We start from the raw sequence: 23,173 nt of genomic DNA on the forward strand, positions 1-23,173 counted from the left end.
CTATAAGGGGAACTCACGGACACCTGTGGTTGATTTTAACTAGGCGCAGGAGAGCCACCTGTCGATGACATCGTAGTTTGTATGTTCCGTTTAAAGGGTGAGACCTTAAACTGAAAGCAAAAAAATACCACTGATACCAAGCTGCCCGCCAGACAGCCTAATGTTGATACGTCCACACTGCTACTACTTTCTCCAGCAACGAAAAAATGAGTCGTTATTTTGAATGGGGTATAAAAAAGGGTATGGAAAAGAGGCAAAAGCAGAAAAGGACAATTTCAATTATAATATATATATATTAAAATATACCTGAAGACAAAATCGCGTTTTCGTATATTGGGTATATTCAAGGCACATTGGGCAAATGGGGTGGATTCTACCTTGTATGCGTTTCGTTTTCTGGGCCCTGATGCCAGTTGTGCATACCTCTTTATAAGCTTCCCTCCATGGTATGTTGAGCAAATGGGGTGGATTTTACCTTGCAGGCGTTGCATTTTCTGGACCATGTTGCCTGTTGTCCATACCTTTTTTTCATATAATTTTCCCAGCTGTTCACCGCGTCCGAACGCGCTTTCGCGAAAAAAGTTAATTCACAAACGACCACGACCGCGTCGCGCCGGAGAATAGAATGTCCAACGATACGACGTGCTGTGTAGTTTTCTCTCCGTCGTGCTGATTGATTTCCCTGCCCTACGGTTTTCCACCACCCACAGATGCGCGCTCACACACGCCCTGCGGACGTGCTGCATACATATGTACTACAACAACAGAGCTGCAGCCCAATCGCATCGCGTCTGATTGAATCGCAGTCAAGTGTTTTGTTTTTTAGCCGTTCTACGTGGAGCGAATAGTATATTCAAATCCTAATTCCACTCGCGGAACGAAAGTGAATGTCGGCGAACACACAATAAAATTATGTAAAGACAATAGAAACAAATAGCAATTCTCTGCCTTTTTTGTGCAATGCGCTTATCAGAGTGTCTGCCCATTTAATGGAAGCTGCGCCGGCAAAATGTGCTGCCTGCCGCAACTCGTGCTAGACCTCCTTCACTCACAGCAGCAGCAGCAAGAGAAACGCGACAGGCAACGACAGCGGCACATCAAGCCGAAACTTAAAATAGCCGGAGCCCCTTGTTGAGCGCCACTCAAATTGTAAGTTGAGCGCCAGTCAATGCCCATCATTGTCATCGCATCGCCACAATCTTCTGCTCATTGAGCCATTGCCCTCACCTTGTGCACATTTTGCTTTGTCTTTGGCTCGGCGCCACGAAACCCCACCAGGGCGGCCGCCACGCATCATACGAATGCCATTGAGGGCGTTAACAGATGCAGTCCAATAGATCAGTGTATCAGTATATCAGTGCATCAGTGTATCAGTGTGGCGTTTTATTGTTTTCTTTTGTGACCTGACCAACATCAACAGCCGAATCGATCTACTAGGCATCTCGACTAAGAGATTGATACGTGTATATACAAATCGCAATCAAGAAAATCTTCCGCTTTCTCTCCCACGTAAATATTTTTCCCGATACCTAATTTCTTCATAAAAACCAATGAAATTTGTTACTTATTTATTCTTTGTACAATTTATGACCGGCTACGTGCAATCGAAAAGTCTGTTTGGAAATGGTTATAATGTCTGTTGTTTGCTTTCGTTTTTCATTAACAGGCCAGGCCCGCAAATAAACTTAAAACACTATAGGCAATATCGACTGCAATAGAATTAGGAACTGCTAAGATTATAATGAAGAAAACCTAATAGACTAATATGTGCTGAAATAATTGGATTACTCGCCATGCAAAAGGACATCTAGAGGAGGAAATTCAACATAACTGGCGTGACAACACTCAAATACTGGACAGGCTATAAAGAAAACCATCATACTGGAGGCCTCACTCACTTTAAAGCGCATTTTTGCTCGCAAAATTGGCTACAACACGAAATCCAAGTCAATTTTAGCGGCCATGCGCACGAAACACTTGATCCTGATACTGATCGGGGTGATATTCGCAACGATAGTGTTCATCGCCGTTGGCCCAGCCGGGGAGCCGAACGATTCATTCAAGAACATCGTCGTCCAGACGCACCAACAGCTGAAAGAGTTCCAGGTGAGTCAGAGGAGCGCATCATGGCGGCGTTGGGGCCTTTAAGTTTTGGCGAACAGATAATCGACGCAATTGAAGCACGGCACCACACTAACATCACCAGACCCACTCGCACCAATGGCCTAGATAAGGGTATTAAATAACAATTAGATACCTTTATCTGACGGCTCTGCTGTTAAAGCTGTCGCAGACAGACGGCAGGGCAAGTCGCAGCCCCGCGCGGGGCAAAACTCCCAAGATTCTTCCATAATTTGTCTTAATAAACCGGTGGCTTAGGTTTTCCCAAAAATGCACCCCAAATAAAACTCGAGCAACATGTTGTACTCGTATATCTCTGATTTGTCACCTGAGGAATCGAATTGATTTATTGGCCCCGACCTCTTGATGATTCACACCTGCTGCTCCTATCAGATGGAACATGAAACATTGAACTTTAAATATAATTAAAATATTTTGAAGATAATTTAATGTTGATGGAAAAGTATCGAATGACTTTCTGGTGGGAGATTGGCTGGCAATCATCGCTCTTGGCAGGGACTCGTTAGATGTTTGCCAACTTTGTTGGCAACAGACATGCCCTTGAACTGTGCTCACACATCACACATATTCCATATCCCACACAGTCTATACCAAGCTTATTTTCCGCTCAGTTTATGCTTTTAGCCAAATTGAAGCACGTCCTATTGGGTGGGCGGCACTCGCAGAGACACGCCAGGCTGCCAAGCCGCCAGGCCGCCTTGCTGCCAGGCTGTCTGCCAAGTGAGCAAACAATCCAAAAGTCATCATCGTCCCACAGAGCGGACCGTTGGTCATTGTGTGAGGTCAGCCACCGCTGGCTGTTATCTCCTGTGCGGGCTCTGCCCAGCCCTTTTCTCGCCGCCACCACCCCCACATATGGCGCCTCATTTTGAGGCACAAATTCAGGCCGAACGGGATGCCAGCTCCCTCCGGTTCGTTGTTTACCCAAGATTGTGTGTTTACATTAATTAGATTCCGGCTGCTTCCTGTTCCGGCCTCCACTGCGGTGGAGTGGCCACCAGTGGCCACGGATTCGAGGGACGACCAAGTCATCCGTGATCCGATATTGGGCAGGGCGCCACATCATTACACAACGGATTGCACGGATTCAAAGCACATTTGGGCGGCTGTTTTTCGCTTCTTCACGGAACACGTATGCGCATATAAAACCAAATATAATTGGGTCATAAAAAAAAGAGCCTTGCCGCAAAGTTTACAACATTTTGCTGTTATCTGTGGCCGGGCCCGGAAAACGAAGAACGTTTTCTACGATTTGGGTATTCGTATCAGTGCAAACAAAGATAGCGAAAGCATAAATGGATATTCGCTCGCTCTCTCTGGGGCTGGCTACGGATACTCCTATCTATGGGGCGCGTACCCATGCCCGCGGATTCCCCACAACTGCAGTCTGACGGATGTGTATTTTGGATTGGCTGGGCGGCCGCCAAACCCGTTCTCACAGTCGCAATTAACAGAAACAATATAAGCAGCCCGTAAGCTCGGAGGCTCATTGTATTCCGCGAGTGGCAAGCCACTAAACTGCTTTGCCACAGCCACCAGACACTCAATAACGCTAGTTACAGTTATGCGTTCAATTCAAATTTCATTATACATTTATCTATTGCACCTATAGACATGACACACATGACACACATGACGCATGACGACGGCTTCCATCAATTTCGCAAAGGCAAAAGGTGTCGGTGTCGGTGTCGGTGTCAGTGTCTCTCCCTCGACTTGAGTGCTTGCCACATCCTATCGGATATGTTCAGACTTATTGACAACACAGAACGGAGCTTGTCAGGAGAGATCCTTGAAGTGAGACTAGAAGTCGTATAGTGTATCCAAATCATCGGCTTGCCAGCGGTTAAACCTTGTTTTTATTGCTGAACGGGTAAAATTGTACCTAAAATTCTTGATTCTATAATTTTCATATTGTTAAGTGCTCGTTGAGTGGGAATTCGTCAGCTGTTCTGACACCCATATGTACATTGCACCTAGAAGGTTTATTCAAGTTTATGACCATCGCACTGATACACTACCCTAGCAAATGGAAAAGTTTTCATTCCCTATTCGAGTGCTGGCCGATACCAATACCTGGGTATTTCGCTATCTTAAGCCTTTCGCAGTCAATGGAAAAGCTACCGAAAGACCATGGGAATGACTACAAAAGTCTCTCTAAAGTACTTTTCGGGAAGGGGACGACATTGTTCGAGCATGGCCCCTGTATAGAGTGAGGGAATAGCTTTTAATAATTGCAGAGCCCTACATGACGGCTTTGGGAATGTTATTTTGGGGCAGCGTGAAATATTAATATGCCCCCTCCCAGCTATGAAAGTACTTAAAAACGGAACGGAACTTAAATTAGAACCAATGGCCGGCAGTTTGGAAATCGACCTCTGGATGTCTTATCGAGAACTCTGACAGACATCATGAGATGTCAGATCAATGACAGCCATCCTCTACCCGCTGAAGCACAATTAGTCGGCTGCCTGGTGGATAATCTATTTAAATTGCACTTGGCGAGGGCGATAGCGATAGCGAGGGCGAGGGTCGTAGGTCTCATGGCCCGACCAATGATGAAGCGCATCTGACCCCCTGACATTTGATTAGCATGAGTAAATTGCAGAGTTGTTGTTGCTGTAGCTGTTGCTGAAGCTCGACTAATTTACTTACACTTCTAGTTTTCCCAGAGAGGTAGAGAGGGAGAGATGCAGAGGCTCAACCAGTTGACAGTTGAGTCGCGAATTCGCTCGATAGTCTTGAATAATTGAATGGGAAGCAAATGAGCGACGTCCCAGGAACACTTGGGCTCCCGCTAGAGCCTGAAAGTCCCATCATTCAAGGTCGCGTTCGTGGCACAAACCCACCCGTAGTTACAGACCAGTAAAAGTCGTAGATAAAGAGAGAAGGAAAATATATAATTCGATCGGGGACTAGTTTCTATATGCATAAAGAAACTCATCGAAGCTCAGCTGCCCATCGTTGTCCAAATCGACCTCACGGAACATCTCGTCGAACTCCTGGTCGTTCACCTTCTCCCCCAGACTGAGGATGACGGCCTTCATCTCCTGCGCTGATATAAACCCATCGGCGTCGCGATCGAACACCTCGAACGCGGCCCTCACGGACTCGTCCTTGTTGAGCACCTGATAGTTCTTGGACATCATCTGGAGAAACTCGACGAACTCAATCGTGCCGTTGTTGTCCGCGTCGATCTCCTCGATCATGTCGTACAGCTCGGCCTCGGTGGGCGTCTGTCCGAGGGAGCGCATAACGACCCCCAGCTCGCGGCAGGTGATCGCGCCGGTGTTGTCTCTGTCGTAAACGGCGAAAGCCTCCCGAATCTCCTTGATTTGTTCGGGACTTAGGCTGATTTCCCCGGTATCCATGGTGTGTTGTATTTTGTTGTTGTTTAAAAAGTTGCTGGAATTTCACCAAAGAAAATTTGTTATTTCGATTGAATCGGTTTCAGCTCTCGTGTGTTACTGAACGAATGGTTTGCTATCATCAGATCCTAGCCAGAACATCGATCCAATGCCTACTGTTTTCTTTCGGTTTGTGGGAGATCCCAAGGGGAGTGCCCGGAGTACCCGCAGATGTGGAATGGGAACTATAGCCCTCATTAACCCTTCCCGACCGCCACTCACCTTGTGGAATGTGTAGATATATGAATATATGTCTGTACCCATGTAGATTTGTATGTGGTATGTGGCTTCCGAGTATTGAACTATACTCTTCCATTAATCCCCATAAAAGCGGCCAGACGAAGGGGTAAACAACAGTTAATGCGGTGCTTGGTCAAATATTTAAATTGCCTCGTAATCAGAACGGGGCTCGTTCTTGGCTCTGGTTGTTGTAAAGAGGCCCAGTCGTGCAAGGCGCTCCCCCAAGGGGCCATTAGGCACATGCAACCATTTCGGAGTCACGCGCTCCCAAGCCCCCAAAGGAAGCGGCCCTCCAGCCTTCTTCACGTGCCGCGCGTCGTGTCGCCTGGTGGCGGCTGACCAGCAGGAATGCCATACAAATTTTAAGTGGACCCCAGAAGGGAGAAATAAAGTAAAAGAGTTCCTCGGAAGGGGGCTCTTGATGCGAGTTTATTTGTTGATTGGAATTTTGTAGAGTATTTCGGGCATTATGTGGCACCCTCCTTAGCTTAGCTCCGCATGGCACTGAGAAACTCGGCGTAGCTGATCCTGCCATCGTGATCCTGATCGATTTCGGCCATGATTTCGCGCACCTCCTCGTCCGTCACCTTCTCGCCGAGCATCATCATGGTGGTCTTCAGCTCGAGGGTGCTTATATAGCCATTGCCGTCGCGATCGAAGATCTTGAAGCCCAGCAGCAGGGACTCGTCGCTGCCGAGGTCCTCCATCCGTTGCGACATCATGTACAGGAACTCGGAGAAGTCGATCGTCCCATCCCCGTCCAGATCGATCTCGTCAATCATATCGTACAGCTCCGCCTCGGTGGGGTTCTGGCCCAGCGAACGCATCACAGTTCCCAGCTCCTTGCAGGTGATGCATCCTTTGTTCTCGCGATCGAACACCTGGAAGGCCTCGCGAATCTCTTCGATCTGATCGAATGTTAGGTTTGTGGCAGCCATGAGGGCAGCCGGAGGGTGTGTTTGTTCTTTATGGTTTTTTTTTTTTTGTCTTTTACTATGTTTCGTGTCGTCCTGTGGATGTCGAAGTGTACATAAGTGTGAAACCTTAAACTAAACTTTTTTGACAGATATGTCAACGACAGAGCCCTCATCCTGAAAAACCATGTGTGATGTAGAGAAAGTAGAGAAAGCACACATCAATTTGCACTTACATTAAGACGGGGCTAACGGGTCGTCATCATGTTGACGAACTCCTCAAAGTCGAGACGGCCATCCTGGTCGATGTCGTACTCCCGAATCATCTCCTCTATCTCGTCGTCGGGCAACTTCATGCCCAGGGCCGTGAGGACCAACTTGAGCTCCGATGACGTGATGTAGCCATTGTTCTCCTTGTCGAATATGCGGAAGGCGTCCCGCAGCTCGTCCTCATGATTGGTGTCGTGCATCTTGCGTATAATCATGCTGGCGAACTCCTCCAGCTCGATGGAGCCGTTGCCATCCGCATCCACCTCGTTGATCATCGCCTGGAGCTCGTTGTCGGTGGGAGAGCGGCCCAGGGAACGCATTAGGACGGCCAATTCCTTGGCGGTGACGGAGCCGTCCGACTCCTTGTCCATTACAGCGAATGCATCCTCAATGAACTTGTTCTCCTCATCCGTTAGATCCTCCATCCCGGCTGTAGCTGGAGCTGTAGCTGTAGCTGTTGCTGTATTTGTTGTTCAACAAACTACTCTCACGGGCGGACTAAAAATGTTCTCGATTGAGTGGGTGATTGTTTCCCCAATGCTCACTTGGTTGCCCCTCGCCTTGGAGACCCAAACAATTTCGCCATGTTATTGAAATCGATTCCCCACGACTGTCTCCATCTTGCTGCGCCCACAACAAATGGAAAACAGGGCCAAATGAAATGAAAAATCAAATGAAAGCCGCCGGGGAACATCCAAAACGCCAGGGCGTTCCAAAATCAATAAACGAGTTATGCAAAAGACGGGGACATGTGTCGAATAGCCCCAGCCAGGATAGCCGGGCTTATGATCATTTTCCATCCGGCTTTTATCCATCGTTATGGCAGGGCAGGGCCAGGCAGGGCCGGGCAGGTGCCTCCGCTCTGTTCAATAAAGGTCCTTGACACACGGGCTGCCATTGGCGACAGAGGCGACAGGGTGTCATGCGATTTGTGCTTGGCGACGACAAGCCGGCTGCTTTGGCTTTGGGCTCGGGCTCGTGCTCGGCGTAATTATACCCTATATGCCTCCATCGAGTAGAAAGGGTATATTACATTTAATTAGATCGATGTAACAGTCAGATACACAAACAGATACAGACACAGAAACAGGAGAAAGCCAAATTCTTCAGAATTACACGAAAATCCAATCAGAATTACACGCAGATGAGCCGCATATCGCATATCCTTCGCAACTATTTGCGTATCTTCTGGGTGTGGTATCTTTTGATACGACTATAGACTGGCTTTTATTGTGCCCCAAACCGAACACCTGACTCTAGACACTTTAGGGGCATGTGGCACGCTCGCCCGTAGCCATAATAGACAGGAATTCGACATCAACACGAAATTTTTCCATTATGCGGCGCACGCGGCCAAGTTTGAGTTATTTGTTTGGGGAGTTGTGGGCTGGTCGCCGCCTCGGAGAGACCCAATAAAAAGATTTCCCGCACTAGCTTCCGGCAGCGGCAAATGTGTCCTTTAATATGGCTCCCATGACGAGGCTACTGCCACTGCCACTGCCACTTCCCCGACTGCTTCTGTTTCCGATTCTGTCCTTGATTGCACTGAACTGGGGCTTGCACCGTGGGGCAGCCTGAAAGAAGTCCTATACGAACGCAATCTGGGTCAACTCTCTGTCCTTGATTGAAACTTAATTTGCGACAATCTCATTTACATAATCTCGTTTGCTCTTCTTGCCCCTTCCTACAGGAGAACCTACGCGTGGGCCTGGAGCGGAAGAAGCTCGAAATAGATGCCAAGTATCTGGTGCTGCTTGGATTCACCGCCTCTAAGGATGGCTCGCCACAGCAGCAGCAAAACGAGCTGCAGCAGAATCATCAACAGCTGCCGCAGACGGACCTCCCAGCTCCTGCTACCAAGGCGGAACAGGAGCTCAGCGATCTGCGTCGCCAGCATGCACAAGAAGCGGGCGCCAACGCGCAACAGACCGACGACCAAGAGAGGGAGAAGGAGATGGGGCAGCACAGGAGGATCACAACACCATACAATGGCACCAAGAGCAACTTCACCATTGTCACGTACGTGCAGGAGGGGCAGGCGCCATCGGCCATACTGCTGGCCCAGAACATCGCCGTCAAGCTGCCCGGCGAGCATCTGCTCATCTACGACCTGGGCGTGTCGGAGGAGCAACTGAAAGCCCTCAACGCCTACTGCAACATCAGCCGTTGCGCCGTCATCACCTACGACCTGTCCGAGTTCCCCTCGTTCGTCGCCGACCAGCGGACGCACGCCTACCGGCCCATTGTGATAAAAGACGCCCTGCTGCGGGCCCGGTCGGTGCTGTTCGTGGAGAACTACATGCGGATGCGCGGCGGCTACCACGAGCTGCAGGAGCTGCAGAGTCGCGGCATGGTGGCCGGTGTCCTTGGCTGGAACACGCCCACGGCGGTGTCCTCGCTCACCCATCCCAAGATGTTCGACTTCTTCGAGTCGGATGCCGAGGACTTCATATTCCTGCGGATGGTCGATCTCGATGTGGTCTTCTTCGTGGACAATCTGTTTGTCACCGAGAAGATCATGCTGCCGTGGCTTAAGTGCTGCCTCACCCAGGAGTGCATCGATCCAATTGGTGAGTGGAGTGGAGTAGAGACAGACAGAGGGCAGTTTGGAAGACTGTCATTAAGGACAGGACTGCTGTCGGTTTTCCCCCAAACCGAATGGGGAAATCAATCAAAATTACCTTTCATATCATATACCATACCCCCGCTCCAGCTCCAGCTCCAGCCCCAACTACAACTACAATACCATCTACTACCGTCCTTGCCCCTGCCCCTACCCCCTGGAGGACTAATGACCACCATTTGCACGATATTTGCTTGATGGCCCTCATATCGGGGTGAATTTGTATGATTACTTTCACCTGATTTGGGATTTATGGCCAAATGATGACAGACATTTCATTTCTAACTAAATTCTGCTGTGTAATGCAAGCATGGTGTCTGGACATTCCTTTAACAACACGACAATGTGTAAAGACATAATGCTATACCCGAGTAAACACATCCACCCATGGTGTACAACTTGTAGATCCCACACAGTGAATGCGTTCACACTGGATTGTTTGATTTGCAAGTGTAAATCAATCCGATCGGAAGCTGGAAGCCACACCCAATGGGTAGCTCAACCGAATCATCCTGATCACATTCGCTGGAATGGGATAAGCATCTCCTGCTCTGCTTCGAACAGGGTCTGATAACACTGCGAGAGCATATGCCACACATCCGGAGCTCAGTAATCTTCGTACATTCGGATTCGACAATTTTCGATAGCCTTTGGCTATCCTCCGTATTGGAAATAGTTCATTGATGCCTCGCGGATGAGAATAATAATCGGAATTTTTGGAATTTGTATCGACTTCGAATGAAGCCGAGTGGCAGTGGCATCTCGGGTCCGGTTTATCATCGTGTGTGACCCTGAAACTGCTATTTTGTAGATTATTTCTATATTATTGTTTCTGTTGGTCCAGCATTTTTGAGTCACAGGTACACGGTAGCTGTGCCATTGGGATTTCCTTGGTTTTGCGAATCTAAGACTCTCTGGATTTCCTTCTCTTTGGGGACCTGCGCTTAAACCTCTCCTTTGGCTCGCCGCAGCTCTGTGGGAATTATATTCAAATGGAAAGGACGGTGGGCCCACTCGCGAGCTTCTATGACCCTGCTGAAACGAGCAGGTCAAAGGATTTGAAGGAAGTTCCCTTTAGATTTCTTTTCTACAAAATTTCTATACCCGCCAGGGGTTTTATACACCTTGATCAACCTTACATTATCTTGAGATATGTGCGCTTTTTTGCGGTTGAAGGAAGCGGTTCCTCCAGGAAGTTGTCTACTGATGTCTACCGGGGAAATTATGCCCATGGTTCGAGAACAGAAGGGCTGGGCTTTATTCCAAAATTTTGAATGCCGAAACTTAATTTTAAAATAACATCGATTCCGGTGCCATGTGGTGCCTGGGTCCTGGTGCCAGATCAACAAACCTCAGTGGTGAAGCAGCCCTGTATCCAGCGAAAAGCCTCGACGAACTTGCTTAGGATCATCATTTTCAGCAGCCGCCAGAAGCACCTGGGGATATCGCAGTGGATGCTGCCGGCGGCATAGACATATTCCTCGGCTCCAATCTTGTAACCATGTTGTCCGCAGAGCATCAAGTGGGTGTCGTAGATCACATACCAGGCCTCGAATGTGCAGGCCATGCTGTAGACTATTTGCAAGAGCAGGTCCAGCCTATAGGCCATCAGGGAAAACATGGAAAAGACGAGGAATATTATGAGAATTCCTCGAGCCTGGGTAAATCTGTAGCGATCCTGTGCCGAGTAGAGCATCAGCGCCAGTAGCTCCGCCATTAGGATGATGGGGTAGGCATAGATCTGAAAAGATACCATTGAATCAGCGCCCTACCACTGCTATGCCACACCGATGTCCACTCACCCAATGCGACGTGGCCAAGTACATCAGATAGAAGCTGCGGTTCAGTGAGCTGGTCGCCGTGCTGAGGAGCAGGACGAGGTAGTTGTAGGGTGCCGGTCGCCGCCAATCGCGCCACATATAAAAGCACGTGTAGAGGAAGAGGGTCATCAGATAGGAAAACGAAACAACCGCTCCGGGATAGGGCGGTGGGTAGGCCAACATCACCCTCAGGCAGGGCAGGGTGCAGGCCACCTGAAGCTGCAATGGGAATGGGAATGGATGAATGGGATGCTGTTTTGTTGCAGATTCCGCGGAGTGTGTGGCCTACGACTAGCAATCCATAGAAGCGGCCCACTAGACGGCGTCTCAGGCGAATGTCTGCTATGTCAAATACGTAGGTCCTCTGGCGGTGTCCTTGTGGGAGCAGTAGCTCGCATTGAATGGCCGTGTCCTGGATCGATGATTTTTCCGCTACTATTGTGTCCGCCGTGTCCATTTTATCACTCGACCAAAACTAAACTGCTGATATTGGCTAATTGGCACTTTGCTAGATGATAATTTTGTAGTTGATAAGCACAGCTTTTTCCAGTTAATCGTTTATCTAATTTGTATTTTTCTGTACGCGGTATCTGTCCCAGGTGCCCAATCGAACGGCTGCAAGTTCAACAAGAAGCCCCTGTATCGCTACTCCGGCTGCCACGGCTACGATGCATCCGCCTTCAACATTGTGCTGGGTCTGACTTGGCGCTGGGACAACTCGAAGTACTCGCTGCCCAGCGACGATGCCAAGAACATGTTCTACAAGGAGACCCTGGAGGAGGCAACACGCATTCTGGAGAGTCGACGTCGCAACAGCAGCGAGACATCCGATCATCCGTTCACGGAGGACTGAGCGCAGGCAGGAGTAGGATCAGCATTTGATATAACATTTTATACGAGCATCCGCAGACAGACACGCAGACACTCAGGAGACTCAGGAGCCGGTAGATCAAAGCAAGCTTGATGGCAATTTGCAAAACCTTAAACCGAATAAAAGTCTTTAATCTAGTTTAGCTAGCACGCATGCTATTCCCATCTTGTCGATGATGGGATCGTGATCCCTCGGCAACCTCTACACTTGAGATGCTGGATACCATGATCAGGACCTGATCAAAGCAGCAGACTCGTGCAGCTTATCGATACAACCAACCCCTTTAGTCAAGCCCTAGTTACTTACTATTTATCTTACTGTTTAACTTACTCGTTTTTCGCTTCGAGGATCGTTAAACTCCCCTGTTTAGATATTTTCTACCACGTAAATACCCTGTAAATACATAAGTATATCAAATGGCATACATTTTGTGATTGTATTTTATAGTTACACCCATACCAATAACTATAACTATACACATACACGTACACGTACACACAGATATACAGTATAATTAACTTATTGTAACTACCGTAGGACAAAACGAGCCAAAAAATTAAGTTTATAAAATATTGAATTACCAATAATGCAACAGTCGTATTTCTATTTTGGATACAGCACTTTGGCATGCACTCGTAATGCGCCAGGCGCAGAACAAAATTAGTTGCAACAATTGCGATGCAACATTCTGTTTCGATCGCTGTTGGCTTGGCACTGCTTTTCGATCACTTATCACTTATCATCTTACAGCAAATAAATACATTAACAAGTCCATAAAATTGAGAGCAGAGCATGGATCGGATCCTGCCTTGCGAAAGGATACTGTCGTGGGATCTTTTTAGCAATCCACTAGTTGAACTTTTGAAGAATCCGTAGGATATATACGAGAATGCGAACCACATCGACGTACAGTGTGAGAGCGGCAAATACGTATTCCTCCGGACTGAACTGATATTCGTGATTCCCGCCGACGATCTGTTGTGTATCGTAGATGAGGAAGAAGCAGGCAATAATGGCCATTAAAGACGACAAGACTATATTTTCGGTGAGGCTCGGCATGAGCATGTTGCTCAAGCCAAAGATGATGATGCACATCACAAATGTGATTAGGACCCCGCCCATGGCGGTGTAGTCAACTTTCGTTTGAATGGCATAAACAGACAGGCCGATGACCAGGAACGCGGTTACTCCAACAGCGATAAGCACCAAGTTGGCGTTCATTACGCTGGAAACGCAGCCCAGCATCAGAGACATTGTCACAGTGAAGATTCCAAGACAAACAAGGTTTGTGGGATGAGCGCGTCGGACACCTTCTATACAGACTATCATGATCACAACTATGATATTAAGGACTGCGGCCACTATGAGCACAACGGGATTCTTCTGCACAAACATTTTTGTTGGCTCGTGGTACAGAAAAAGGCCGATAGTTCCACAGGTGAAAAGCAATTGTACCTGCAAATGTAAGCTAACGTCAATCCCATTATTGATACTTGTTTTTATTGGAAGGTACTTACCAGCAGAATGGAATAAACCTTGCGAATGAAGCCTTTGCGTATGGTCTGGTCGTCGAAGTGTATGTTCTTAACCTCCTCCCCATAGACTTCCTCATACCCATGGGTAGGTACTCGTACTGTGATTTGTTCAGACTCCGAGAGCGGTGCTGCTTTAAACAGCACCGCAGCGTCAAACGCCTGAGATGTTGTTGATGGTTCTCTTCTCTCAGGCGGTGGCAACGGAATAGGAGGATAGCGTTCATGATTATTGAGGGGCTCTGCGATTAGCGGTTATCAATACAAATTTATAAATTCAATATGTACATACATACATGCATATGTATGCAAAATTCTGAGAACTGCCTTCCAGCTTAAAACCTCTAGAGGGACTGAGACTGTAAAGCACTATGGGCATGGAATTGTCTTGCATGGCCTCCAGCGGGACTTTTGTCTGCTCTGATAATGATGATTTTGTGGTCGTCAGAATGCATTGTACGTTTAGTCGCAATGAACTTTGCACAAGGCTTATGTATGTAGCCGAAACACCAACAAATTAGATCTGCAGGAACTCATGATCTTCGTTTGAGGGTGGTAACACGCACGCTCGATGGTGAATTTGCCCTTAAATCTAAATGATTGGAAGTACTTTCTGAACAAAATGAGAAGAATTGTTCATTTTGATAAACTTATATTTCAAATTGTTGTGGAAAGCATCCGTTATACTTCTGTGAATTCGACCGGAAATGATTTTATTGGATTGTAAACGTAAACAAAAAGCATGTGAAGGAGGTGCCAGCTGCCCTTGCAGCTTGCAAATAAATGCCATTTCTTGGAATTGTATATTCGTTTTGCTGTGTCGGTGAAATTCCTCACTCATTTGCATACATATTTCTGACCGGGGAGGTACAAACTTACCGGTCAAAGTTGTTAGATCTACAACCAGCTGTCCTTGGTGGATAGTCGACATTTTAAACAGTGTGTTTGATTCAAGTTCTTTTAATCATTTTCCTTAAAAACTGTGGTCCTTTGTTCGGCTTTTATGATGCGCGAAATCGTAGATAATGTGGGCGAATGTGGGGATAGAATGGGGGACTTTATATTCAAAGATGCCAGATGGGAAGCTTTTTTGTGTAGTGCTGCCAACCCGGCTAAGTCAAACAGCATTCAACAGCTGTCTGCAACAACAAAAACACAAAACACATACATACATTCATATTAATGCTACACTAGCCATTCGTTTTGGCCAACATTGGTAAGTTTACTTGGTCCACAGCAACGGCCAACAGCTTAAGCGGGTTCAGTTCTGTCGTGTCTTGTAGCCGAAAAGTAAAAGTAAACAAACAGCTCGCGTGCGTGCGTAATTGATACATAATGAATGTGGTTACAAAACTATTCAATATACTGGCTGTTTTCTTGTTGGCCCGAATGCCACTGATGAATGCCAAACCCTATGATCCAAATGATCCCAAAATAGCAGAATGCTGCCTTCCACCTGAGGGCATGTTCGAGGCTTTCTATCCGCGGGAAGTTGAAGGAATTCCAAATAGCGCCTCTCGTCCCGCTCATGGTCATGGTAGTTTCTTTAAACATCGCAATCCTGCGCTGGTGGACACAAAAAATGCAGCAGCCTATGGCTATCGGTTCGATGGAAAGCGGCGATTCAATTTCGATTAGTCATTCATAGCTAAAATGAATAATGAATAAAGAAAAAATGTAAATGGAAAATATGTTGCTTTTTACTATAACATAACGGAAAAAAGCAGTGACTGGAAACTTAACAGGGCAACACTGGTACGTGTGAATGGCAAAAGTCAAGAGGAAGAAGAAAAAGAAGAGCAGGGTGACCGTTCACGGTATTTTTTAACACTTTTCAAAGATATACCTAAGAAAAACTGGTTCCACGCAGGTTTTTTTAATTTTCGCTCTCAAATCGTACTTACGTGAATCATTTATTCCAATGGATTGCATTTGTATTCTTTTCGTTTTTTCACTTTCAAACAATACCCATTTGGCGCGCACCACTCGCATCCAGTCGATAGTAGCGCTGGTCGATCTGCTGTCTTCGAAACGGTTATTGGTTCTTTTAGCTCTCAATCTTCATCAATGCGATAAAACTATGTGGGTAGAGCTAAGGGTTTTAGTTGGTCAGCATTATTCAACGGAATATCAAAATCAAGGAATGTGAATAATAGAATTTAAATTCGTCAGAATATTTACGATGAGATCGTAAATTTTGGTATAAATCTGAGGGTCGGACGGTATATTTTCTCAATAAATCCGCGGTCACACTGATTTTGTTGCCACCTTGGCCATCTCACACACCTTGCAGTTTCATAATATTTTTCTAGTATTTTCCAGTATATTTTAAGACGCACCCTCTTGTCCAATGCATCAATGTAGAAATCGTATAGAAATGCCATTTAGAGCCATGTTCCAGGCCACATCGAATACTAGTTCGTAGTCAGCATCAAATTTGCCATCAAAATCTTAATTATTTAAAAGATGTCGCTTGCATGGGGCTTAAAAAAAAAACGGCCAAACACTTACACATTTCCCCTTAAGGTGTCGCTTTTCGTAGTTACATGAAAATGTAGTTAATATGTAGCAAATGAGTAGTTAGCATTTAATTACTACGTAAGGAAATTAATTTATTGAACATTTTTGTTGACTGTTTTTGTTTAAACCTTATTTTATGATCAGTCCAATAAGAATGAAAACTTAAATTCAACCAGTCTTGTGCGAAATTGATTTAGTAATCGGATAAAATTAAGAGTCTGAAGCTGAGAGCCTTAGCTAGCTAGTAATATTCAACCGAACATCAAAAACTAGGAATATGATGCAACTTGAATACAAATAATTCGTCAGTACATTTACGGTATATTTTGAACTTTGTGACGTATTTTGGTCAGAAGAAGAGTCAAAATTCATTCCTTCGCACATTTTTGATTCCGAAATAAAATAGAATATGTTTTTGAATCAAATTCAATTTTAAGTTATAAAAATTTGAAGATATCGGTTACAACACCAAACCTGCAGCAAAATGAACGCGCGAGGCATCGGCATGCTGAAAACGCTCAAGCACTCCTGGCGCACGTAAGAATCGTGTAGTTTTGGGTGGAGTGGTGGTTGGGGTTTGGGGGGCTGGTGTGCATGTCAGACCCGGCGAATATAATCATGATCTTTTGACGCTTATTTCGCAGATTTCCACGTCGTTTCGCCACCAAAGTTACGAAAGTTGGCAGCGATGAAATTGGCAGTGGCACTGGCATAGGGAGAATCACTGGCGGCCTGCGAGACAAAGATGGCCACAACAAGGTTAATACGCCGTCGAAGCAAATCGTAACGCACCTTCCGCCATTAACAGAACCACTGCCAAACATGCCGGAGGCTGTATACGCAGAGCCAATGGCTGAGAGTGCCGCCACAAAGGTAACGACCCTTTCCAATGGACTGCGCATTGCCTCGGAGCCGCGCTACGGACAATTCTGTACTGTCGGACTGGTTATAAACTCGGGCCCACGCTATGAGGTGGCCTATCCCGGAGGTGTGTCGCATTTTCTGGAAAAGCTAGCCTTCAATGTAAGTTTGCTTTGAAATATGTTGGACAATCCTTAATTTTCGTTATATTCCAAAGTCCACAGTTAACTTTCCCAACAGAGATGCCATACTGAAAGAGCTGGAGAAGAACGGTGGCATCTGCGACTGTCAGACCTCGCGCGATACCCTCATCTATGCTGCCAGCATTGACAGCAGGGCCATTGACTCGGTTACGCGTCTCTTGGCGGATGTCACTCTACGACCCACGATAAGCGAGCAGGAAGTGAATCTAGCAGCGCGTGCCGTCAACTTCGAGCTGGAGACGCTGGGCATGCGCCCCGAGCAGGAACCGATACTGATGGACATGATACACGCAGCTGCGTACAGGGACAATACTCTAGGCCTGCCAAAGCTCTGCCCTCCAGAGACTCTGGAAAGCATAGATCGGGCTGTGCTAATGAACTACCTGAAGCATCATCACTCTCCCAGCCGCATGGTTTTCGCAGGCGTTGGTGTAAGTTGTTTTTCTTATTACTTTTCCACTTCAAGTAACGCTCGTTATTGCAGGTGGATCACGACGAACTGGTGGAGCACGTGAGGAAGTACTTTGTAGAAGAGGAAGCCATCTGGGAGAGCGAGCCAGAAAGCAACGTAGGACCTAATGAGGTAGACACATCTATCGCCCAGTACACTGGCGGTATTGTGAAGGTGAGCGTTGTATATTATTGCAACTTGCCGTTATCTATCTATAACAAAGCTATTTATATTATTACTAGGAGCAATGCGAAATTCCCATTTATGCGGCTGCGGGTCTGCCAGAACTGGCGCATGTCGTCCTTGGCTTTGAAGGATGCGCTCACCAGGATCCAGACTTTGTGCCCCTCTGCGTGCTCAACATAATGATGGGTGGCGGGGGCTCCTTCTCTTCCGGCGGTCCTGGCAAGGGCATGTACTCGCGCCTCTACACAAAAGTCCTAAATCGCTACCATTGGATGTACAGTGCCACGGCATACAATCATGCCTATACCGACAGCGGCTTGTTCTGCATACACGGCAGTGCGCCGCCGCAGCACTTGAACGACATGGTCGAGGTGATAATACGCGAACTGTTGAGCATGGCAGCCGAACCGGGTCGCGAGGAGTTGATGCGCTCGAAAATACAGCTGCAATCGATGCTACTGATGAACCTGGAATCGCGACCAGTAGTGTTCGAGGATGTCGGGCGTCAGGTGCTCGTGTCTGGGCATCGTAAGCGGCCAGAGCATTTCATTAAGGAGATAGGTAAGTAGAGTGCAAGATTAAACTGTTTTCGTAAATACTCCCTTTTACAGAGAAAGTGTCCGCCGCTGATATACAACGTGTGGCCACACGACTGCTCAGCTCCCCACCATCACTGGCCGCACGTGGAGACATTTCCGGCCTGCCCGAAATGAGCCATGTAACCTCCGCGCTTGGTGGTGCTGGACGCACCGGTCTGGGGCGACGATTGTCCCTCTTCAAATAGCACTGGACGTGAAACTTCCATGAAATGAGAAAGCATTTCACATTGTTGGGCTCATAATTCGTAGAGCATTCATGTTTTGTTTCAATTGGCTAAAATATTTACAAAAACTAATTTTGTTTCGAATTAATTTATTTTGGCAGAGCTACGTTTTATTTAAAGTACATTTTGGAAATGCAAGCGACTTTGAAAGAAGTTAAGTACACATCTAGTCGACTTCTAAGATAATGGCGATGAGGACGATGGCGAGGATGGCATGCGGCGACGGCGCTTGGGAGTTATTTTGGAGTCGTCGCTGTCGCTGTCGCTGTCACTGCTGCTGTCGGTGTCGACTCCAGTCCGTGGCAAGCGATGGGCTGCTGGAGATAAACGATTACCAACTGTTGCATCATCCAAAATTGCTTCGAGTACTTACCAGTCGGACTCTTGGCTGTGCCATTGTCAAGTTCATCATCCTCCGGTAACTCGTCGCTGGAGATGTTTTCATGCATGCGATACTGCTTGGGCAAGTGGGATTCATCCTGCAGGACCGCCGTATATTTGGGCTTCTTGGCCTTGTCCTCGTCCTGCTGTTTGTCGGCATCGTTGTCCACCTCGCTGCCCGTCTGCTTCTTAATGCTTTTGGCAATCACCCGTTTCTGGTGATCCAACTGCGGGAAAAGGTCCCGCGAGTTCTCCAAGGCCTGCTTTGCTGCGTTCATCTCGGCCTGCTGAATGGAGGCACCACTAGAGGTGGCTAAGCGCTTTGATCGGAAGTAGACAGCCACCTTGTAGACACGCGTGTTGGTCGGACCACTGGCCTCGACCACCTTGTAGTAGGGTATGTCCGGCTCCCCGCCGTCCATAGTGCGGAGTGTGAGGCAACATTGCTGCAGCTTGGACTTTGGGTCGTTCCAGTCCTGGTTCATGATAAACAACTGGAGACGTGGAAACAGGCAGACATGGCAGAACTGCTCGCAGAACAGCAGACCCTTGTCGACATATAGCGAACCCAGAAATGCCTCCAGCAGATCAGCGCGGTCTTTGGTCTTTAGGTCTGCCTTGGGATTAGCGTAGACGGCATACTTGGTCATGCCCAGGTCATCGCACACTACGGCCTGAGTGCGATTATTGACCAGCGAAGAGCGTAGAAGCGACAAATGGCCCTCGTGATGCTCGGGGAAGTGACGATACAGGTATTCCGAGCTTATCAACTGGAGGACAGTGTCGCCCAGGAACTCTAACCGCTGATTGGAGCCCAGCGTGAGGTGGGTGAAACCGATAGAGCGGTCGGTGAAGGCGCGGGCCAAAAGGCGGATGTGCTTGAACTTAAGTCCAATCGAGTCTTCGAACTTAGTTAGATCCTTCAGGACGCGATAAGAATCAATGCAACGACGATCTCCCAAAGGCTCCTGTTCCTGCAGCGGATGCTCCGGCAGGTTCTTCCAAATGTTCAAAAGTTTGCCCTCCTTCCTGAACAATGCCTCCGTAAAGACTTCGTCGGCCACTTTGATACCGCCGTCCAGCAAAAGCGCTCCCATCAGGGCCTCAAAGCAATTGGCCATCGCATGCCGCAGTTCCAGTTCGTGGCACAAATCGGAACCATGGGCATACAGCATAAACTCCTCTAGCTGCAATTTCTTCGCCAAGAGAGCCAAATGCTGATTTTGCACAATGGCAGCTCGGTAGGTGGCCAGGCCGCCCTCCTCAAGCTCTGGGAACATGAAGAACAAATGAATCGAACTGAGGAATTCGACGACAGCGTCGCCCAGGAACTCCAGGCGTTCGTTGTGGGTGATATTCGAAACGGTCTCCTGATCCTTGCCAAAGCGGGACATAATGCTGACCAGCGTGTTGATGCCCCGCTTCCTTGTGTTCATGTAGTGGATCTTGCGGTCCCCGTACTCCGGCTGCCGTATACCACAGTTGGTGAGCGAGTTGCGAGCATGGTCCGGATTGGTGCCGTAGTTCTCCTTGTACGAGGGATGCGTCAGCGCCAGCTGCAGAAGATAGCGATTCTTGAATTGGTAGCCAATGCTCTCCTCGAGCAGGTCCAGCGACTTGTGGAAGCGCAAATGGCACGTCAGCACGGGTATCAGCATGGCATGCTGCACAATGTCGCACATGATGCCGGTTCGAAAGAAACCCTCCGAGCTGATGGCCACCGTGATGTTGCGCTTCATCCGTCCCTGAGTGCGCATCTCCTGAAGCCGCTGCTCCTTATCCTCTAGCTTGCGTTTGTCCTTGAACGAGGGCTTCGACATGTTTGCCATTAAATGCCGGAACTTGACGTAATCACGCCAGGCCTTCTGGTACTCCGGATTGCCCGCATAGCTCAACTGGGGAGGACGTATGCCAAAGTGCACAATGGCCGGATGCGAGATCCCCGACTCCTGGTGCACGCACTCGGGCAAGTCCGAGTTGTTCCTGTCCAACTGGTCCACACGCAACGAGCATGGCTTGTGGCCCGGCTTGGTCACCAGCATACCCTTTATAAAGTCCACATAGTTTTGCCATTCGCTCTGACTGATCTGGTTCAAGTGAAGCAACTGCTGCCGCTCCACCAGTTCGGCCGAGTTGTCCAGCAGATACTTGAGTACCTCACACATCGCCAGCACCTCTTTGCCATTGTCGGGCAGGTCACGCACGAACCGGGGGAGAAAATGAAACGCTGGGCAGGATTCAACACCATCAGCTCCAGTATTGGGCTCCAGGTTAAAGTCAACCAGCTCCAGCAGCTCGTGAAACAGGTATTTGACTGAGATGCAAAGGGGAGAGAATAATCAATGAAGAACTAAAAATGATGGCTCATGCATGCTTACAAAAAAGGTCCAGCTCGTGAATGGTGAAGTTGTCGGGCATCTTCTCCTCGTCGTATTCAATTGTGTACTCTATATTGAAGCGAATCACCTTGCAGACCGGCAGATCGGTGAGGCGCACGTGGGACAGCAGCGAGAATCCCTCGAAGAGAAACTCGTGCTCATCGTGTTTGATAATAGTTGGCGTCTTGGTCAGAAAGTTGGTGGGCGGCGATATGGTGATGCGATAATGAAACAGACTGTTGGCGTTGTTTGTGGCCTTGTCGCACAGCTTGTAGCCGGTCTCTCCGGGATAGATGCCATGCCGGATACCGCTGCGACGCGACTTTGCAGAGCAGCGACATAGGGGACCGTCATTCATCTCGCCCGCATCGTTGTGCCAGAGATCGGCATGAACACGCTGCGGATGCTGCACCTTGCGCGACAACTCCTCCATGCAGCAGTCCTGCTCCACCTTGAAGCCGTCTTCGTCCGAGTCGTCATCGGACGACGAGGAGCAGGCCTCCGACTTGTGTTTGTGCTTGCAGACGCGACGTCGCGCCTTCCTCGGAGGCGGCGCATAGACAGGAAATGTCTTGCGCACTCGATCTGCTCGCTTAAGTAGTTCGTCCTCAAAGAGATCGCACAATTTCTGCAAACGCTTTTTGCTCCTGACCTCATTTTCGTTATTGGTGCGTTCGTAATATGGCTCGGCTGGCGAGGATCGTACCCAAGACTCGACTGTGGCTGCCGTATCGTTGAGGGCATTCATTTTCTCAATGTAATCCTCTGGCTTCTCGCAATAGTTGGAGCACCATTGGCGGAGAAGGCGATCTCGCTCCGTTTCCACTTTTGGTTTTGTCTTGGATTGCGGCGCTTTCCCATCTGCGGGCTCGTATCTTTCTCGATAGCTCCGAGGACCATACTCCTCGGCTGGGGGACCTCTTGGAGGGTAATAATGCTGCGATGGGCGCGGTTCCCTCTGGGGGTAGTACGCATGTCGTGGATCATATCGCTTGGAGTAACTGTACTCCCCCGAGTGGTTTCCGTAGACTGGATTCACATTGTACGACTGGGGTCTTGGGTTAGTCGGGCGAGAGTTCGGCGTGTACGAGTACCGATCTTGGTATTTGTAGCCTTCGTATGCATACGCGCCTTGGTCGTATTGGGCGTACGGTGGTCCTTGGTACTGATAACCCTCATACCCGTACGCTCCTTGATGGTAGGGATCGAAAGTTGGCGCTGCTGAAGCGTTAAAAGAGGCGGCGTCTGGATACCTGTAATAAGGTGTAGAGCCCTGAGCGTAGTCGTTCACCGGGGGCGTAGCGTTTTGGCTGTAGTTGTAGGAGGATGAGCTGGGATCCTTCACACCAGGTGGCGGAGGGTCTTCAGCGGGCGGCAGTAGAACAGGCACCTGCTGCGCTGGAGTCGGAGGCTGATACATTGTTTCTAATCCAAAATCGACGAAAACTTATTTTTAATCCACTCTCTGTTCAATGCTTGGTCGCAGCTGGCAACCCTGGCTGTTTGTTTACGTTGTGTTGGCCGATCTGGCAGGGCCAGGAGAGTGACCGT

General features: G+C 48.2%; 9 protein-coding genes across 11 annotated transcripts; 3 read left to right on the top strand and 6 right to left on the bottom strand.

The window, feature by feature from the left end:
• Positions 1-512: 512 nt before the first annotated feature.
• LOC4804993 (uncharacterized) lies at positions 513-12,874 on the top strand. 2 transcript variants are annotated; one of them, XR_001452330.2, is made up of 5 exons: positions 513-1,149; positions 1,667-2,106; positions 8,664-9,543; positions 12,016-12,360; positions 12,414-12,874. XR_001452330.2 is itself a non-coding variant. In XM_001361428.5 (4 exons), the coding sequence occupies exons 2-4, from the start codon at positions 1,963-1,965 to the stop codon at positions 12,267-12,269; spliced, it is 1,278 nt and encodes a 425-aa protein (XP_001361465.3). In that variant the 5' UTR covers positions 513-1,149; positions 1,667-1,962; the 3' UTR covers positions 12,270-12,874. The 2 variants fall into 2 exon arrangements, 1 of the variants encoding a protein (XP_001361465.3); XM_001361428.5 differs by having other exon boundaries at positions 12,016-12,874.
• On the bottom strand, positions 5,022-5,628 carry LOC6898741 (neo-calmodulin-like). The gene has a single exon (XM_002138692.3). It carries the CDS (start codon positions 5,511-5,513, stop codon positions 5,058-5,060), a length of 456 nt encoding a protein of 151 aa, XP_002138728.1. The 5' UTR covers positions 5,514-5,628; the 3' UTR covers positions 5,022-5,057.
• Positions 6,190-6,854, bottom strand: LOC6898742 (calmodulin-A-like). The gene has a single exon (XM_002138693.3). It carries the CDS (start codon positions 6,725-6,727, stop codon positions 6,278-6,280), a length of 450 nt encoding a protein of 149 aa, XP_002138729.1. The 5' UTR covers positions 6,728-6,854; the 3' UTR covers positions 6,190-6,277.
• On the bottom strand, positions 6,762-7,500 carry azot (ahuizotl). Its single transcript, XM_001361429.4, has 2 exons — positions 6,940-7,500; positions 6,762-6,880 (listed from the first exon to the last, which is right to left on the bottom strand). The coding sequence occupies exon 1, from the start codon at positions 7,396-7,398 to the stop codon at positions 6,952-6,954; it is 447 nt and encodes a 148-aa protein (XP_001361466.1). The 5' UTR covers positions 7,399-7,500; the 3' UTR covers positions 6,762-6,880; positions 6,940-6,951.
• LOC4804997 (uncharacterized) lies at positions 10,831-12,016 on the bottom strand. The gene is made up of 3 exons (XM_001361430.4): positions 11,706-12,016; positions 11,399-11,635; positions 10,831-11,337 (listed from the first exon to the last, which is right to left on the bottom strand). The coding sequence occupies exons 1-3, from the start codon at positions 11,871-11,873 to the stop codon at positions 10,939-10,941; spliced, it is 804 nt and encodes a 267-aa protein (XP_001361467.3). The 5' UTR covers positions 11,874-12,016; the 3' UTR covers positions 10,831-10,938.
• LOC4804998 (protein lifeguard 4-like) lies at positions 12,710-14,864 on the bottom strand. Its single transcript, XM_001361431.5, has 3 exons — positions 14,699-14,864; positions 13,805-14,061; positions 12,710-13,742 (listed from the first exon to the last, which is right to left on the bottom strand). Exons 1-3 carry the CDS (start codon positions 14,748-14,750, stop codon positions 13,137-13,139), a joined length of 915 nt encoding a protein of 304 aa, XP_001361468.3. The 5' UTR covers positions 14,751-14,864; the 3' UTR covers positions 12,710-13,136.
• Positions 14,865-15,040: 176 nt separating this feature from the next.
• LOC6898743 (uncharacterized) lies at positions 15,041-15,508 on the top strand. The gene has a single exon (XM_002138694.3). The coding sequence runs from the start codon at positions 15,155-15,157 to the stop codon at positions 15,455-15,457; it is 303 nt and encodes a 100-aa protein (XP_002138730.2). The 5' UTR covers positions 15,041-15,154; the 3' UTR covers positions 15,458-15,508.
• Positions 15,509-16,671: 1,163 nt separating this feature from the next.
• On the top strand, positions 16,672-18,947 carry LOC4805000 (mitochondrial-processing peptidase subunit alpha). Its single transcript, XM_001361433.5, has 6 exons — positions 16,672-16,876; positions 16,984-17,362; positions 17,418-17,834; positions 17,888-18,028; positions 18,097-18,601; positions 18,652-18,947. The coding sequence occupies exons 1-6, from the start codon at positions 16,824-16,826 to the stop codon at positions 18,822-18,824; spliced, it is 1,668 nt and encodes a 555-aa protein (XP_001361470.2). The 5' UTR covers positions 16,672-16,823; the 3' UTR covers positions 18,825-18,947.
• On the bottom strand, positions 18,936-23,123 carry drosha (ribonuclease 3 drosha). Of its 2 annotated transcripts, none has more exons than XM_001361434.4 (3): positions 21,623-23,123; positions 19,237-21,558; positions 18,936-19,177 (listed from the first exon to the last, which is right to left on the bottom strand). In XM_001361434.4, exons 1-3 carry the CDS (start codon positions 23,040-23,042, stop codon positions 19,041-19,043), a joined length of 3,879 nt encoding a protein of 1,292 aa, XP_001361471.2. In that variant the 5' UTR covers positions 23,043-23,123; the 3' UTR covers positions 18,936-19,040. The 2 variants fall into 2 exon arrangements, with proteins under 2 accessions (XP_001361471.2, XP_033234249.1); XM_033378358.1 differs by having other exon boundaries at positions 18,936-19,180.
• Positions 23,124-23,173: the final 50 nt, after the last annotated feature.

Source organism: Drosophila pseudoobscura, chromosome 3, assembly GCF_009870125.1.
Source record: "Drosophila pseudoobscura strain MV-25-SWS-2005 chromosome 3, UCI_Dpse_MV25, whole genome shotgun sequence".
Classification (NCBI taxonomy): domain Eukaryota; kingdom Metazoa; phylum Arthropoda; class Insecta; order Diptera; family Drosophilidae; genus Drosophila; species Drosophila pseudoobscura.

Excerpts from the sequence above, each read along its gene's own strand:
- LOC4804997 (XM_001361430.4), bottom strand. The coding sequence starts at position 11,873 with ATGGACACGGCGGACACAATAGTAGCGGAAAAATCATCGATCCAGGAC. Across the intron at positions 11,636-11,705 it reads GCTTCTATGGATTGCTAGTC|CTTCAGGTGGCCTGCACCCT; the intron begins GTAGGCCACACA and ends TTCCCATTGCAG. Across the intron at positions 11,338-11,398 it reads ACTTGGCCACGTCGCATTGG|ATCTATGCCTACCCCATCAT; the intron begins GTGAGTGGACAT and ends GTATCTTTTCAG.
- drosha (XM_033378358.1), bottom strand. The coding sequence starts at position 23,042 with ATGTATCAGCCTCCGACTCCAGCGCAGCAGGTGCCTGTTCTACTGCCG. Across the intron at positions 21,559-21,622 it reads TCACGAGCTGGACCTTTTTT|TCAAATACCTGTTTCACGAG; the intron begins GTAAGCATGCAT and ends TTTGCATCTCAG. Across the intron at positions 19,181-19,236 it reads CACAGCCAAGAGTCCGACTG|CAGCCCATCGCTTGCCACGG; the intron begins GTAAGTACTCGA and ends GTTTATCTCCAG.
- LOC4804993 (XM_001361428.5), top strand. The coding sequence starts at position 1,963 with ATGCGCACGAAACACTTGATCCTGATACTGATCGGGGTGATATTCGCA. Across the intron at positions 2,107-8,663 it reads AACAGCTGAAAGAGTTCCAG|GAGAACCTACGCGTGGGCCT; the intron begins GTGAGTCAGAGG and ends CCCTTCCTACAG. Across the intron at positions 9,544-12,015 it reads GGAGTGCATCGATCCAATTG|GTGCCCAATCGAACGGCTGC; the intron begins GTGAGTGGAGTG and ends TATCTGTCCCAG.
- azot (XM_001361429.4), bottom strand. The coding sequence starts at position 7,398 with ATGGAGGATCTAACGGATGAGGAGAACAAGTTCATTGAGGATGCATTC.
- LOC6898741 (XM_002138692.3), bottom strand. The coding sequence starts at position 5,513 with ATGGATACCGGGGAAATCAGCCTAAGTCCCGAACAAATCAAGGAGATT.
- LOC6898742 (XM_002138693.3), bottom strand. The coding sequence starts at position 6,727 with ATGGCTGCCACAAACCTAACATTCGATCAGATCGAAGAGATTCGCGAG.
- LOC4804998 (XM_001361431.5), bottom strand. The coding sequence starts at position 14,750 with ATGTCGACTATCCACCAAGGACAGCTGGTTGTAGATCTAACAACTTTG. Across the intron at positions 14,062-14,698 it reads AGATCTAACAACTTTGACCG|AGCCCCTCAATAATCATGAA; the intron begins GTAAGTTTGTAC and ends CGCTAATCGCAG. Across the intron at positions 13,743-13,804 it reads AGGTTTATTCCATTCTGCTG|GTACAATTGCTTTTCACCTG; the intron begins GTAAGTACCTTC and ends TTACATTTGCAG.
- LOC6898743 (XM_002138694.3), top strand. The coding sequence starts at position 15,155 with ATGAATGTGGTTACAAAACTATTCAATATACTGGCTGTTTTCTTGTTG.
- LOC4805000 (XM_001361433.5), top strand. The coding sequence starts at position 16,824 with ATGAACGCGCGAGGCATCGGCATGCTGAAAACGCTCAAGCACTCCTGG. Across the intron at positions 17,363-17,417 it reads TGGAAAAGCTAGCCTTCAAT|TCCACAGTTAACTTTCCCAA; the intron begins GTAAGTTTGCTT and ends TATATTCCAAAG. Across the intron at positions 17,835-17,887 it reads TGGTTTTCGCAGGCGTTGGT|GTGGATCACGACGAACTGGT; the intron begins GTAAGTTGTTTT and ends TCGTTATTGCAG.